Raw genomic sequence first — 16855 nt, forward strand, 5'->3', positions numbered from 1 at the left:
GCGCCAACATACAGCAACAGGGAAGAAACAAAGTTTCAAACAAATGCCAGCTTCAAAATCTCCCTTGATTCTTCCAGGCGTTACACTCTGCATAACCTCATGAAAGGCAGAGAAGGTTACGCAGGGAACACAAAACCATGTTTGTTCCAACACTTTTTAAGAGTTACTCCAGGCAAGAGCACGTTTTCTACTTTATCTGTCTGTAGCAGAGAAATGCAGTTACAGAAATTGCCGTTATCAATTTTTTCAGCTGTTTTCTAAGGATGTTCTCTTTGGACGACACACCCACTGAAATTAGCACCAGATTTCTGCAGTCGCAGGGTGCTCGCGGGATAGCCTGAATAGGAAGGGATCCCCAGCGCCCACTGAGCCCAGCTCCTGGCTCCATACAAAACCACCCAAAATTCAACCCCTGCGTCCGAGCGCGTTGCCCAAACACTCGTTGAAGGCTCCCTGCCCTGGGGAGCCCCCCCAGCACCCACCCGCTCCCCAGCATCCAGCCGGGGCCTCCTGACGCAGCTCTGCGCCGTTCCCTCGGGTCCCTGCGCTCACAGCTGAGGTATCCGCTCCACACGCTACATGCTCAAAACACAAATCAGGTATCTGCAAAACTCAGCGCTCTCACTTTCCTCTCTCCAGCTAAGGAAATACATCACGAATTCCAAATGCTTTTCTGCTAAATTACGTATCATAAAAGACCCCATCTCAGCTATTTTCAATGAAGGAGATGGGAACAGTTACCTCTTCCCCTCCGGCAAAGTTTCAAGGCTGCTGCCAGGACTGTGGCAGTCACAAGCCCCTAACACGGCGAGGTCTCAAGCATGAATTTAAACACCGAAAAATGGAGGAAGACGGCACTTGTAACGAAGTTATCACAGAATTTGTTAACTGCAGAAACAGAAATCAATGACCTCCAGAACAGCTTCATAGATTGATGTAAACTTAGCGGGGAGAAGGCGGCATCGATGAGCTAACACCAACCTGGGCTCCAAACACGACGGATTTATGGGCTGCGCAGTTGCTTAGCACTCAAAAAAGCCTTAAACATCTGTTCACACAAGCCTTTTAAGAAAGTATAGATATCTATCGAAAAATTTACATTTTATTTTTAAATGCAAGTCGCTAAGTTAGGAAATCCAAAAATACGGTCTGCAAGATCGCTTAGGTTTCTAGGGATAGTTTTAAGTGGATTCTATAAATGGATGAACAAATGATCCAGGAAATGTGACTCCCACTCTAAGGTCAGGAAACAGATTATGTTGTTCCCAACTGGAACGATGAGACGATGTTCGTTGTTCCAAGGCATGTCTACATGACTGTCAAGTCTCATATGGGAAAATTATTTCCCAACTTCCATTGCACAAACGTATCTTATTTGAACAACAAGAACAATTTTATTGTTTAAAATCAAGGCAAAGTTTTTGCTAGCAATTGTCCATTTTATACCGGAGGCAACGATGCTAAACATTTGCACATTTTATTAATTTAATAACACCCATGCATTTGTTTTGGGGCTACATGAATTCTAACAGATTCCCATGCGAGTCACACTGAATACTTGCACAAACTGACCTACAGATTTCCTCCTCTGTACCAAACCAGTGCTAAAAAGCTCCCAAAGTCAGTGAACTTCTTAGCTCTCTGCATCCCCCTCCCCAAAGGACTGCGTGCCCCCAGCTACCTACAAAACTGCTCCTAAATCCTGCACCAGAAATGACTTACAGACACCGAAGCCTAACTAAAGAGTTGGGCAAAAATGGTTTATGTTCTGTTGAGTACTGCACCACTCTCATTAAGAAGCCTGAAAAAGGTTGTGGCATTTCTCAGAGACAAAGAGGTTGGAGCACACCGAGCTGCAGGATGTCAGTGTTCTCACCATCGGTTCTCACCTTCCTTCTCCCCTTTCCTGGGGGCAGACAGAGCAGGGATGGCTAACCTCGTATTCACATTTGTACCTCAATGTAACTGAGTTTGGGAACTGTCTATAAAGCTTTGCTGTGAGGAACTGTAGTAGACAGGACAGACGAGGAAGAAGACAGAACAAACATCGTGGACAGTGTCTCCTTGATGTTCCCCTTTGTTCAGCATGCAGCAAGAACATTTGCAAGTACTCTGACATCCAAGAAAGTATTTCCCAAACTTCCAAAAACCCACATCACCATTGTAAATCCAAGTATTACTGACTGCTGATCACTAAACCTACGTATCGTAGGCAGCTCTTCACACAGAAGCGAAGTGAATTAATGATGAACAGATTGCTAACCTGCCTGAAGCCCCACAGGGATGTTAAGGAAAGGATGATGCCACCACAGTGGCTAGTGGTCTTCCCCAGTGCGGGGCTATCAAAGAGCCTGCAGTGTTTTTTGGGTCTTGAGGGAGAGGAAGAAAAGGCAAAAGCCTGAGTGAGTCTGTGTGAATTCCAGATCAGCATCCATTAAGCCTCAGTACTGCCATGGAACTCCAGCATTCCTGCACTGTGAACGGCCTCTAACACTCACGGACACCTTCACTTCTCCATGACCTCTTAAACAGGACGCTGACAAAAGTTCTTCAGCATCAACAGGAGCAAACATTAAATACCCTATACTAGACAATGTTGTTTTGCCTTACGCTTACCAAGAGGCTCAGCTCTTCTGCAGACATTTCAGATGGCTTTCTGAATAACATCGCCCTAGTCTTACCAGGAGTTACCGCCTTGGAACTAATCAAGCATATTTATTAACTTATTATTCTGACTTGCTTAGAAAGGGTTTTTCAACTTCCACCAACCAATAGGAAGATTATTCAAAATCCACCAGTAAATGCAACCACGCTGGCAATGCTCCCGAAAACAAATCACACACAACCACAGCAACTCACTTCCACGGACCGCTCCATCCGTCAGAACTCACCTACCTCCTGCTACAGAAGGCAAAACACGGCTTTTCCGCACGCTGCATTTCCCTTAGCCTCCTCCTGAAGTCCTCAGGCTTATGCCAATTTCTTGCCACCAAACCAGCAGGGTTTCACACAAGCTAATCCCAAAAAGCAAGAAGTTTTCATCTGCTGGAAATAAGGATGGCTTCAGTTATTTTTACATGAACAATCCCTGCTGAATTGGCAAACTTACGCTTTTTATTTTACTTTCTATACAGATTAAGTTCCTAATGGAATTAAAAGAAATGGTTCACTCTTCCTATTTATATCTAAAACGCATTTTTACAACATTTTGGTAGTCTCACATTATGCGACTTCATTACAATGTGCTAAAAAAAATAACACCAAGTCCACAGTTTTAAGACACGCTTAAGACTACGCATGCTGAACAAGAAGATTTCAGCATCTTTATTTTTACTTCTTAAAGAACCTTTCTTCATCTACTATAATTATTTCTATTAATGCTCTTTGCCACCTCTCTAAAAGCATGGAAACACTTCATACTTAGTGAGCACAAAGGTGAGCGGTTCAGCTCCTGCCACAATCTGCACAAATCCAAGTGTGAGCAAACACATTCACCCAGCGCTTCCAAATAACACTGCTCAAACACTACAGCAAGATAAGAGTTGTTCCCCTGCACTCCCCACCCAAGTTACTAGAAAACACACATCTCGTTCATGATGTTCACCTGCTGGAGAAATGCAGCAATGTTTTGATGGACCTAAGCAATAATTAAACAAGGGCCCTGCTTACAATGCACCTCTGCCTCCCGCTGGGGATGGAAAGCAGGTGGCAGACAGAAGTGGGAAAATCTGCACAGTTGCCTGTATGAGACAGAAGACTGGCAAGAAAGGAAGAAAAAACATACCTACGTTTTTGCACATTTAAGTGGACAAGCAGGATACTGCGGCAATTTGTATTTGCACTGCACTAGAGTTTCAGTATTAATGCTATATAGAACATGATATAGCAGAAAGCCAAACGTGGGCAAAAACGGAAGGAAAAATTGGAATAGTAAAACCAGAAAAAAAAAGTCAAAAGAAATTCAAGAGTGAGAAAAACAAACAGATTAGGGAAAAACAAAACAACAGAACAGACAGCAGATAGCCCCGCATGTAAGAAGAGCCTTCTGAAAGCAGAACTATTGCTTTGGAGACACTCAAACCCAGCGGTACGACAGCCTTCCGATGGACAGCAGGAGCTCCGAAACACAAAATGCTTACAGACGTTCTAGGTTCAAATTGAGCATCTTGAAGCTTTTGCACGCAGTGCGATTTCTAACCGCTTTCAGCAAAGGAACATTTTCCACTTTAGATTACTGCAGGCTTTGAAAAAGTAGCTCAGCTCCTTCTTCAAGTTACGGAGCCTACACCAAAGGCAAGTGTTTCAATGACAAACACACGACCTCCCAACCATCCACGGCAACTCCTGTTCTGCCTGTGGAAGAAAGACCCAACCACAGCACAATCCTGCAAGGACCTGGGCAGTACCCGCCACTGCAGCAGTGGGGATGCTGTCACCAGTGCTCCCACATGCACCGGGCCCCGCTTTTTTTTTTTTACACTGTTACTCAGCACGACCTGTAAAGCCACAGTGGGTATCACCGTCTGATTTTCTGCATTTGTAGGCTATGAAATGAAACAGCGCAGGAACCTCGTTATCTGCAACGCATCTCATTCTTGCACGTCAGCTTCGGTTTTGCTTACAAACTTGGTATGCTATGCAAGATTCTAACAAAGGAATGGACATAAAACTTCTGTAGCCCGTGCTGATGCATTTTTGGGTTTTCATGAAACAAAGATTTCAAGCTCAGATTAAAATGAAGTTTGCCAAGTCATTTTCGAAGCATTTAACTCTTGGCTCCAAACAAGTATGGATGACAGCAATAAAAATCTCTCTCCAATGTTCAAAACTTCTTCTGCAGGTAGAAAATACTTATCCTCAGACATCTGAGCATCTCCACACAGATCCACTGTAACCAACGCATTATCAATCTTTTAGTAGGTCTTGAGGAACTCGATGACGACACACATAAAACCCCAAATCTCCTCTGCAGTCTTTAGCCGTGTACTTTTTGTGGCAACAAGTTGAGTGATTTCCACTTTCAAGGCCAAGAAATGTCTCACTTTTTGTGCTAAACATGAGTGTTATGTCCAAACAATAAGAGCTGACATAAGTGGAAAGCTGCTGAGTCGGAATAAGGACACTTAGATGAGAAGATGCAGACAAAGGGCAGTACAGCCCTCTAATCCCTCTACAACTTGCCTCTTCCACTACTGCATGGCCAACACTAAGGGAATATACGTGTGTGCATGTGCAGATACATGCTAGGAGGATGGATGTTAATAAACTTGAATAGAAGCGTCCATGTCACATAAGAACTACTTTCACTGCTGCAGTACGTATATGCTTTATTGACAACAGTTCCCAAAATCAGTTCTGCAACTTCTTTACACCACACGACAAGCTCAGCCCAGTATCCACAGAACTAGTTTAAGCAATGCATATCGTAGAGGATACGAACAGCGAGATACTTCACAAAAATCCTCCTCAAAATAACACGGGTGAAAACTAAGAGAGACATCCAAGAGCACGGCCTGGCACCGCCTGTACTTCCAGCGGGACTTACATGCTTTGCAGGAGAAAGACAATTAAGGTCCACCAGCTGCAACTGAGAGCTTTGCCAGTGACTCTGTGAAGCAAGAGGTAACCTACCTTAAAGCTATACAGTACAATCAAGCTGAAGAAAGATTACAAAATCGGATTACTTGTATCAGTGTAGACAAATACATGCCAAAAAAACAGCACAGCCTGTACAGGACAGATCCCCGCATTAACACTGCAAAGTTTAGTTCCAGAGTTCAGTGTAGAACTAGATGCAGAAATTTAGTTGGGGTTACTACAGAGACACTTCTCATTTCAGAGACTGTCACTGTAACACCTTCAGACACATTTCCTCTGGAAGGCAACAACTGTTCTTAAACAGGCACATTTAAGAAAAGAATCTGTTAACCACTAATGAAATCAAATCTTTGAAGATATTTCTAGGGATAACACCTGGCCCTGATTTGTAAGGCAAACATTTCCCAAACCAGCTCAGAAAGCACTTGCCTGTTAATCTGAAAGGCACAGCAGGTATTCTGAGTGGGATTTACACTAAACCTTACTATCATGCTTCGGTATCCAAGCCATTACTGTAAAAGAAATTGCATGCAGCTTGTTTGAAATTACACTGCAGACGGTAGAACTGAATACATTCTCCTGTTCTGATGCCATTTAAAACTCTTTGCTACCGAAGGATGGTGAAGTGCCTCAGACTTCATTGTTTGAAGCTCCGCACATGACCGCACAGCTGTATTTGTTCTTATGGGGGGGCTCTCGCATACCTACACGTAGGATACATGCAATGAAAAGTAATAAAGCACAACTACTCTACAGCTTTAAGAACAAAATCCAGTGTACTAACGCTCACTTCACAGGAGGGCTCAACCCAGAAAGAACACAAGAGAATGTAGGGTTCTCTTCACTGCAACGGGCAGTGCAGTGTTTTGTCCTTAGGCATGAAGATATACAGGCAGGAATTTAAACCATCTCCTGGGTTACCTGCCTCTGTGTATAACAACTTGCTCTAATCACGGCGGAGATTTATAAACCACTGTGCAAAGAATGGAAGTCAGCAAGGAGAAAGCTTTTACAAAACCCTACACTGCAGATGATTCTATGTGCGCTCATATATCATGTAATGGAGCAAAAAAAAAGCATCTAAAAGCAAACTAGAAAATGCTGTCATAAATCACATCCAGCCCCCTGTACACAATAAGCACATGTCCTGCTCGTGTGCCCATCCCAAACACCTGCCCAAAGAAACTCTCCTGAGAGCAAACTACGAGGCAAACACACACACACAGCTTCCCGTGTGCACCACAATCCTCCATAACATTTAATACGTGCTGCCACAGTAAGGGAGAACTTCTCATTACAACACAGGCAAGTCCAACTTTTTCAGCCAACCGCCTCGTGTGGAACCAACCACGACATCAGATATGGTTACAGCGACCTCAGCTCTGTGTCAACACCACAAACGTCGGAGAAAAACATTAAGTAGTGGAGCGATACTACAGAAAGAAAAAGAAAGCCATTTCCAATTAATACCAGGAAAAAAAAACAAACCTATTCAAATCCTATAGGTGCAACATCCACGTATTAAACTGCAGAACGTGCCCTATCAAGCAGTTTCTCACACGCATTTGCCTACTAACCACTCTGCTGGGCCAAATTCCAGATTTTGAACTCTCTGAACACTTGGGAGAGCTGTCAGGTGATTCAGGGCCATTCCTACACACGCAACCCAAAGTACACCGCCGAATTACCATCTCCCTTTTGCTCCACGCCTCCTTCTCCCACCAAGCGAACGCATCTGCGCTCACACAGGCACGAACTGAGCTGCTGGTCGGAGGGAGGCAGAAAATAATTCCCTCTGCTTCTCAGCACGGTGGCATGTGTCGGCAACGCTTCAGCCCCAGACGAGGCTGAGTACACCGACACAACGCGTCTTATCTACGAAAATGGGAAAGCGAGGTGGTAAATATACGTGAAATGCGTCTGTCTCCCGCTCATCCGAAGCACAGAGCCTCATCTCAGCCGGGAGGCAACAAAGAGAATAAAAGAGAAACTAAAAGAGACCTTCAAGCGCTTTGTTCGCGCGCCACACGTCAGTGACAACGATAAGGCGGACAGGAAAAGTTTCGCTCGTTCTGCAGCGACCGACACGGCTCAACACAGCGTTCCGAGAGCGGCGGACAAAGCCCTTCACGGCACCGTCCGTAAGAGCACGGGCACAGCGGCCGCTGCCGCTGCCGGGGGCGGGCAGGAGCGCACCGAGCGCCCACCGCAACGCCGCGCATCCCCGCACGACGACGGCCGCCTGCCCCAAGTTCTGTTAGCGCCGCCGGGTTCGAAGCAGAATGAAACCCCGAACCCTGGCGGTGCGGAAGCCACGGGAGCCCCGTCGTTCCGCCCTCAGCGCGGCCGTTCTCCACGCGCGCATCAGAAAGCCCCGAGCTCCCAGCGCTCCCTCGCCCCGAACAAAGCCCCCGCCGCGCACGGCCGCCCCCGCCCCGCTCCGCTCCCATCCCACCCCGCCGCCGCCCGCTCCCACCTCGGCGCCGCGAGCACACAAAGGCGGTGAGCCCGCCGCGCAGGCCCCGCGCCGCCCCGCCACAACATGGCCCCCTCCCGCCCTCTCTCCCCTCCCTCGCCGCAGACAAAAGGGGGCTGGAGGAAGGGAGAAGGGGGACGGCCCGCCCGCTCCGCGGCCTACCCCGCGCGGCCCCGCCGCTACTCACGGGCTGGCTGGCGGCGCCGCTCGCCGCGACGGAGCCGGAGCGGGCCCTGGGACACCGCCGCCGCCCCCCGCCGCCGCCGCCGCCGCCGCCTCCTCCTCCTCCTCTCGGCGCCTCTCCTTCCGGCCTCCCCTCCCCCCCCTCGTCCGCGAGGGGCTCACAACAACATGGCGGGAGGGCGCGCGCGGAGGGAGAGGGAGAGCGAGAGCGCGGCAAAGCTTCCCCCCTCCGCCACTGCCGCCGCTCGCCCCTGTCGCCACCACGGCGCATGCGCGCCCCGCGCCGGGAGGAGGCGGGGAGGCGGCCGCAGGCCCCTTCCGCCGCTCACCGCGCATGCGCCGCTGTCCGGCTTCCCTCCTCCCCTCAGAGCGGCCCCTGCCGCCGGGCCCCGCGGCTGAGTTCGCGCCCTCGGGCTCCGTGGACGTCGGTTCCTTTAGACTGTTTTCAGCGTTATCAGCTTCCCAGAGGGAAGGCCGCGGAGAGGGACAGGGCGTGTTGTTTCTACAATAAACAGTAAACGCATGGCCGGAGTTACTAATTAGCTGTTGTGCCTGTACGTGAGAGTCGTGGAAGGATTGAGTTCTTTCCTTCCCTGAGAGCGTGAAATACATGATCTCAGGTACAGCTGTTGATAAATACGTCACTGGGTGTTAGTAAGCACTGCTAGAACCACAGAATTGCAGGGATTGGACCTCTGGAGGTCATCGAGTCCAGTCCCTTGCTACAGCAGGTTCCCTAAGGCAGCTCGCGGTGGGGTTTGTTATCCACGCTGAATTCCAGTTCACATTCTTCTCAGTAGTATTTCTGTACCAGGGGGAAGAGCCCAGCCTGTCCGTGTCACTTCAAAACTCAGATTCTGTGCGGAAATGTGCTGTTTGTCTCCTGAGCAGGTCCGCTAAGCCTGGCTGGCTGCAGGGCACTCAGGAAGCCATCCCTAGATCACACCTATGGGTGGGACCCCGTTATCAGTCCCAGCAGGCAGCATGGTGCTGCTGCCCCAGCTCCTCCTGCCTGCAGCGGGCCTGCCTGCCGCCCCTGGGCTTGTGTGGTGTGCAACAGGACAGCAGCACATCAGTAGGGAGCACGGACTTTGCTGTGGCCTGCTGGGGAGCAGTGCTCTGGCCACCAACTGCCTCCTTAGAGGCATCCCGAAGGAAAAACTCGCTGTTGGGAACATAGAAGTTCCCAGTTCCCGATAAATGTTTTCCTAAGAAGTGAAAAATGATTTCTTCAGCCTAACACTAAGCAGCCGGACGCCTGGCTAATCCCTGTGATCACTCGTCCTGTCCCACTGCCACCTTTGTCTGCAGGGCTGCAGAGCCACTTCCTCTGCTCACTGGAGGAGAAGGCCTCCAAGTAGGCCTCTGAGTCACAGCCTTTGCTGCAAGCAGAGGCTGAAGAAAACCCTGCTCATGTTCTTGCTGTCCCAGGCAGATGCAACAGCTGGTCTGTATTATACCAACCCAGACCCTTCTGGGGGCCCGGTCTGTACTGGGTAATTCTGATCAGCAGCAAACTGCGTGTATAAAGCATTCAGTGTTCAGGAAGAGTTTGACGTGTATATGATAAGCTTGAAGGACTTCTGCATCAGTCTGCTCCTCAGCGCTGGAAAATCCAAACTGATCAAGAAACAGAAAAATGTTTAAGTGCAGGCAGTTCAGGATTTGATCTGAGAAATGTGATTGCTTTGTTATTTTCTTAATTATTTTTCTAGAAAGTAAATTCCATAACCACACACATCACAGTTTAATAATATCACTGAAGTTCTGGCTCACATGAAAAATGTTCAAGGAAAGTCTTTCTCTTTTACCTTTCCTCTGAGTGGAAGATTTAAAATTTCTTAGTACTTGACATACTTTAACTTAGTATCGCTCCATTACAAAATGCTTTTCTTATCTATTTCTTTTTTGTTAAGGAGATATTAACAGCTGACTGAGCTCTGCTCACACTCCAGATGTTTCTGATAAATTCCACCAATAGTCTGGCTGCTTTTTTTTTTTTTTTCTGTGAATGAACATCCTCAATGCCATCCAAATGTACCTCCTACTGTTTAGAAGAGTAGCCAAGGATATGGAAAATCAGAGTGCTGTTGCCTTCCTCCACAGTCTTCCTGTGCCATCTTAGGCAAGTTACCTAATTAAGGAGCTGCAGTCCCAACCACCCTACTCAGCTGGTGTTTAATCCTAATGGTGCCTACATTTTCCAAAACCACAAACATCAGGACCCAAAGTTCTCCATGTGAGCAAAATTTCTTTTGGTGTGCCAGGAGGTGCACGTCCTCTAGCGTCTCTAGCATACCACGCTGTTAGACCTAGCATGGCGGCAAATAATTAACTTGACTTAATTAACTTGGAGACATTTCTCCATGGAAATTAAACAAATTGATATGGTAGACCTTCTCAAAGCATCTCTAGAAAAGACGCAGGCCCCTACAGAAAGTTGCACTCTTTTAAACCAGTGTGAGTCCCACTATGCTTCTAGGACTGGGGATCACCCAGATTTGGTTCCTTTGCTCAAGACCTGCAGGTCTCTACTTCTTTACAGAGTCATGAAAATCAGCAGGCAGCTTTGTCTGTCCTCTACTGCAGGGAAGAACTCAAGAACCTCTGTCTCAGACCTGCTTTCAGTCTAATCACCATCCTACTGCCCATGAGGGGCAGTCATAAAAGAGTGAGCCTTGCTCAGCCTCTGAAATAAGAGCCACAGTTCACTACCTACCACCAGTCCCTCGCACAGAGGGACTTTCCCACCTACACATCCTTTTGCCTCACCTTTGCTTTACAAACACAGACTTTCCACACTAACTCAGAGTTGCTTTTGCCTATGCAACCTGTTCATTAATGCAGTTCCTACTGCAGCTTCTCCTTGCACTAATACTGCTGCCTGAAGCTTCATAGCCTACTCCTGTCCCAGTCCTCCTAATACAGAGACATTTGACCCAATGTATGCAACTGCCTGATTTTAATGTTGAAACCCACACATCTTTGAGCTCTTTTCTGTGAATGTAAGGAGAAGAACTCTTCTGAGTTACTTTAGCATCCTTCAAATTTTCCATTTAGCAGCACCAAAGCTGGCACAAAAAGGCCTTCCTTTAGTGTGATTCCTGTAAAGCACTTGACAGCAGCCATGCTACCAGTGTGCTGAGAGCCTATTCTGCTATCTTGCTCAAAATTGTTCCATTTGTTTCCCTTGCCAGTGCAACAGTAAGTTTCTTCAAGGAAGACCATCTTGGGTTATTTATTTATTTATTGGACTAGTCAGCAACTGGCATGGCACGATAGGCTAGTACAAATGAAAATGCTTCAGGCTAGAACCAACAGAAATGCTCAGCTGAGTAATAATAACTTTTGTTGCTAATCCCATTTTTGGACCTTCTCATTGCTATCCTGCTATTTCAAAATGTAGGGAGGCTGACTTGCTGTTCAGTAAGATGGATGGTTACAGTTGGACTAGGTGACCTTAGAGGTCTTTTCTAACCTTAATGATTCTGTGGTTTTATGATTCTATGACCATTGCTTCTGAAAACATTTCCAGCCTTCCAAAGAAGCTTTTGTGCCAGAGGTTTAAAGGAAACACACGAAAGGAGGTATCAGTGAACTGAGTGCACAGCCCTGCAGCACGTCTTTGTGAACTTGTTATAAGAAAGAAGTATCTCTTGTGGAAGTGCTTTGCCAAGTCTGTGCTAACACTGCCCAGAAGTCAGCTGAACACTGGTTTCACCAGTAAGACAGCTTTCGTCCCTGAGACATTCACCTCCTCCTAATTGGCTGGGGTGTAAACAAGGCTCGTAAACATACCTCAGAGTTGCGACAACCAGAGACAGCCACTGAAACAGGAGTGACTAATGACATCACTTCATGTACATAAATGGGAATAGCTGTGGAGCGGCAAGTCAAAGGTAATGCCAGCTGTTTTTTAGTTCCATATTCATCTCATCCACAACAGAGTGGCTATCAGTCCTTATCTTAAGAAAAAAGCTTGCTTGTCTCATCAGAAGTGTGTTTTTCTTTCCTTTGGAGGAATAAGTTCCAGAAACTTTACGTGCTAAATGCAGATTGTGGCTCTTAAAACTGAGGATTGCCTATTATATTCCATGCAAAGAATGAAGCCTCAAAGATAAGCATTACATTGATTCTCACTCATTTCATATATTACGCTGTAATGAGTAAACACTCTTATTTCTAACAGAAGATAAAGAAGTGCAAAGAACTATCCCGAGCAATGAAGTAATCACAAGAGCTCTTGAAAAAAAAAGGCAGTAATTTGTTTTGTGCAAGTAGATGAAGAAGATCGTTCATTCAGCCACATCAAAACAAAGGATAGGGGCAAGAACATATATTTTTTTTTTCTCCTAAGCAAAACCATTATAGGAACCCTAAGAGCACTTCTGGAAATTGTAATTAGGTTGCATAAAGTTTCACCCATTTAAATGATCTAGAAATTCTCTGCATCCTTACAAGTCAGGAGTCATAGTACTGAGGATACTCTAGAACAAATATCTGCAGCAGTACTTTGTGCTTCTATCACTTCTCTCTTCTCAGGTTCATCAATCCCCCTTACACCTCTTGCTGACTGCAGTACTGACTCTCCTACCTGCAGCAGGATCTTCTGATAGGGACCGAAAGAAGCAGCTCTGCACTAAGTGGAGCTTACCTAAGGTAACATCTGGGGACATCTGTGCTCATCTTTGCTCTTGTGTTGTAATTACTAGGCTATATATTCTTGTTCTTATGGTGTAAAGAGGGCTGGCCACAAGCAGCTCAACGTGTCTACATGACTGAACACATCATTTGAATACCAAAATGCAGCATCACCTCAGAGCTGGTAAAAGCCACCCTTCTGGCTTGCCATTTTGCCATGAAGGCATACCCACTGGCACATCAAGAAAGCAAAACATATTCTATGTCAAACATGCCTTCAGAGCAGCAAGGCACGGCACAGTGAATATGCAATGCCAGAAGGAGACTCAAGAAGGACAACACTAGCTTGCTTCCTGAGCATAAACAAAATGGTTGAGCACTGTAATACTGAAAAGTGGGTGTCAAAGTTATGCACGTATTGCATAAAGTATTGCATAAGTTGTGGCAGCGTGCTCATGCATATGTGGGCTTACCTTTAACTACATCTGCAGGTTTTACAGACTTTTAAAGTACTTCTACTGTTTCAAATGCATTCCTCTTCCTAGGCAGTTACTTAAGCACAGAACAAACCAAAAGAAAACAAAAACGCCATTGAGATTAAATAATGTGTTTTCTGACATTGCAGAATTCTGTTTTGGAATCGGCTCTTCCTCTCTTGCAGTACAGGACCCCTGCCTTCAGCTAATCTCCTATCTGGGGCCAACAGCTGCTCCTGCATCCACACCCCCAGCACACGGGTGGGAGCCCAAAGGGTGAGCCTGCGTCTGTAGCAGAAGAAGGAAAAGGCAGGGTGAGAAGGAAGAGCAGCACTTTGCTTTTGTGTGCATGGGGGAAGAAGCCACCATCCACCCAGCTATGCCTTTGCTGTTCTGTAACAATGGGAGTGAAGAGCTTTGCAAGTGGGAAGCAGAGATTAGCTGTTCAAAGTGGTAGCATTAATTCCCTTTCCCCTGGCACAGGAAAAATAGGTACTAGCCCACACCCCAGAGCCCGAGGCTTGCTTTACCTACTGGCTTCAGCTGGCTCCAGACAGGAATCCAGTTTAGCTGGAAAATTTCTTCCTTTCCTCCCAATACATCCTATTCGTGGACTGCAAAACAGGAAGTTCATATGCACAAATAAAAGTCCCTCTCCACTCATTTTGGCTAAGGGGTAAAAACTGGAAGACAGCACCTGTAGATTTCTCAAATGGCACCCAAGAGAGCAGTATTACTTCAGAGGGATTCTTGGACATCGTCATTATGTCACGAATTAGTCAGCTGACCGCATCACGGACAGGGGCAATTAGGAAGCTGTAATCTGGGACCAGGACGAGTCCTGCAAGCCTTTAAGCACAGTCCTTTTCTTCACGCAATCTCAAAATACCAAATGGAATTATAGCTTGGTAGGATTCTTTTCCCCTCTCCCACACATGCTTCCCCTGTAAGGCCCAAGAAAAGTTGTGTAATTCATTTCATCCTTTTATTCATATCTATTTATAACTTGAACCAAAGCTACAGATGGGAGCAATTACTGTATCAACACATCACTATCTTCCCAAGATCATTAGTTTTTCTATTGGTAAAGCTGTACAAGATTAAACATTAACTGCAAAATGTGTTTGTTGCAATTTCGTAATGCATCAGTCAGAGGTACATAGCACAGCATCATCACCTATGTGATTTTTCCAGGCAAACCTGTGTTTGTTTGTTTTTTCCCTTGACATTTGGCAGATTCAAAGTGAGGTTACAATTAAATAGGCTGTTAAAATTAAACCCTTATCTCGGCTCTTGGAGAACGTAAGCAGTAATGGCCATGGAGACAGGATGACCCCCCTTGTCCGTGCCTAAGCTTATCCTAGGAAATCACCTCCTCTGTGCCCAGGTACCACCTGGACCCCCTGGTGCACCCATGCCCACCCCACGCATGAAATGGTCTGGGCACGTGGGGGCAAATTCTGCCCTTGTGCTGTGCCTGGTGCTGCGGACATCCCACTCGGTGCTGCGGAAGTGCGGTATGGACCTGCCCCACATGTTGATGGCAGTAAGTGTGATGCAGGGATAAGCCTACCCAGCCCCACCCTGCGCTTACAGCATGACCAAAAGAAGGTACACGGGCAGAGAGGCAGCCCACAACATTGCCAAGAGCTACTGCAAGCCATATTGCCCTACTTTCCTGCCTGGCTGTGTTTCTCTGAGTGTCTTTCCAAACGGGCAGGCGGCTCCTCAGCCACTTGGGCTGCTGGGAGGAAGATGCCTCCCATGGCTGTGGCTGGCCAGGAGGAGCAGGCACAAAGTGCAGGGGTTGCACTGAGTGCAGGAATGGTCTCTATATGGGTGTAAAGCACAGGGCTGTAATTCATTTAACAGGCTGCACTTAGCCAGTCCTCTGGCCTGTTTTCTAATGGCTGGTATAACCTGGAATGTTGCTTGTGGTGCAGGGTTTTGTTAAAAAAATAGGCATTGGTTTTGGGAAAGTCTTTAAGACTTTGAGTTATATGCACGTGCTCACTGTGTCCCCTTTGAATCTAAGAGAAGCTGGCATGATTTGGACCAGTGACATTATGATATTTTTCATAAGAATTGTAGAGATGACACTGCTTTATTACAGAGTGGTACCTAACACAGTGAATCTAACGTTATAGACTATTAGTGAGTGTTGTAAAAGTTGGTTTTAGAAATAAGAAACCATTTAGTATTAGTAAAAGTGCAGTCTATTCATAAATGTAGGAATGCATTTTTGCCCAGGGAGGTGGGGGAGTCACCTGGAGGTGTTCAAGAAACATGGAGATGCGGCACTGAGGGACGTGGGCAGTGGGCAGCACTGCTGGTAGGTGGACAGCTGGGCTAGATGATCTTCGAGGTCTCTTCCAACCTGAAGGATTCTATGATTCTATAATTTCAGCGATTAAACAGCATTTGGGAGTTGAAAATGTATCCGTGTTTTAATTCTTTTTTTTTTTTTTTTAATCTTGCTTAATGAAAAGTTGTCGATGAGAATGTTAGTTGTTAGTTAGTTAGTTAGTTAGTTAGTTGTATTGTGGTACTTAAAATGACAGCAATCATTTGATAACGATTCTTCAAAACAGACTTTATGTAGGAGAAGTTAATCTTCAATTAAAGCTAATAAATAATTAAAAAAGAATTTCAGAATTTAAAAGGAATTCTTACGAGTACAAAGAAATGCAAAGAGATTATGCAGGCAAATGTAATGGTGTTCTAATGTGAGAAAAAGAAAATGGGACAGGTTTGGAAGACTCTGTGTATATACGTGTATAGATATATACAATCAGGAAATGTGGATATGAGCAGGAATGAAGGAAAAAATATTTCCTTAGTGGATGAAAGAAAATATAGCAACAGCACTTGGTACAGCAACTGTCTGCAATGCCAAAATGGGGAATCCTGGAGCCAGCATCAGTCTAAGGCTGCTACTTTTACTATTTGTTTTGTTTCGGTGATGTCGGTACTCCCCAGGCTGGGCAATGAACACTCACACACGTACTCTCCTGTTGCTGTCAATGGATCTCTTGGGATCTTCTGTGGTTGTACTTGTTTCTAATGTATGCAGCATCTATCGGCAAAAACACATTCTTTATTTGCCTGTTTAGCTTCAGAATGCTACTCTAATCGTATTAGAAGCAGAATTCTCTTTTCTAATTTTATTATAAACCTTTTTTAATGAAATTGTCTATTTTTATTTGATGTTTGTAAAATTAGGTAGCAACTCCTGACCTTTGCATGCAGCAGTGGGATCAGTACTGATGAAAGTTGTAATTATTTTCTTTTCAGCTATGATTCTTGTTTTGTATTACTCTATTGCTATTTTCTATATGAGTTCTTTTACTTAAGTGTCCTTCCATGCAGCACGGAGGACTTGGACTGTTACTGCCCGATGTACAGCTCTGTACATGTGGGCAGCACAGAACGTACAGTACGACACTAACAACTTCCTCCTGAACGCAGTTAGGCAACTAAA

At 46.0% G+C, this 16855-nt stretch overlaps 1 protein-coding gene across 8 annotated transcripts in view; it reads right to left on the reverse strand.

Moving 5' to 3' along the window:
* The window catches only part of PUM2 (pumilio RNA binding family member 2), a 67288-nt gene extending 58756 nt beyond the window's left edge, over positions 1–8532 (reverse strand). For 3 of the 8 annotated variants that reach the window (XM_021393164.1, XM_021393168.1, XM_021393167.1), the window contains exon 1: positions 8262–8530. In XM_021393164.1, the coding sequence (XP_021248839.1) occupies positions 8262–8528 (267 nt within the window). In that variant the 5' untranslated portion in view covers positions 8529–8530. Of the gene's footprint in view, positions 1–2895; positions 3043–8074; positions 8135–8261 lie in introns of those variants that run through there. The other 5 variants (XM_021393165.1, XM_021393172.1, XM_021393171.1 and 2 more) reach the window with 5 other exon arrangements.

This window comes from Numida meleagris, chromosome 3, assembly GCF_002078875.1.
Source record: "Numida meleagris isolate 19003 breed g44 Domestic line chromosome 3, NumMel1.0, whole genome shotgun sequence".
Taxonomy (NCBI): Eukaryota; Metazoa; Chordata; class Aves; order Galliformes; family Numididae; genus Numida; species Numida meleagris.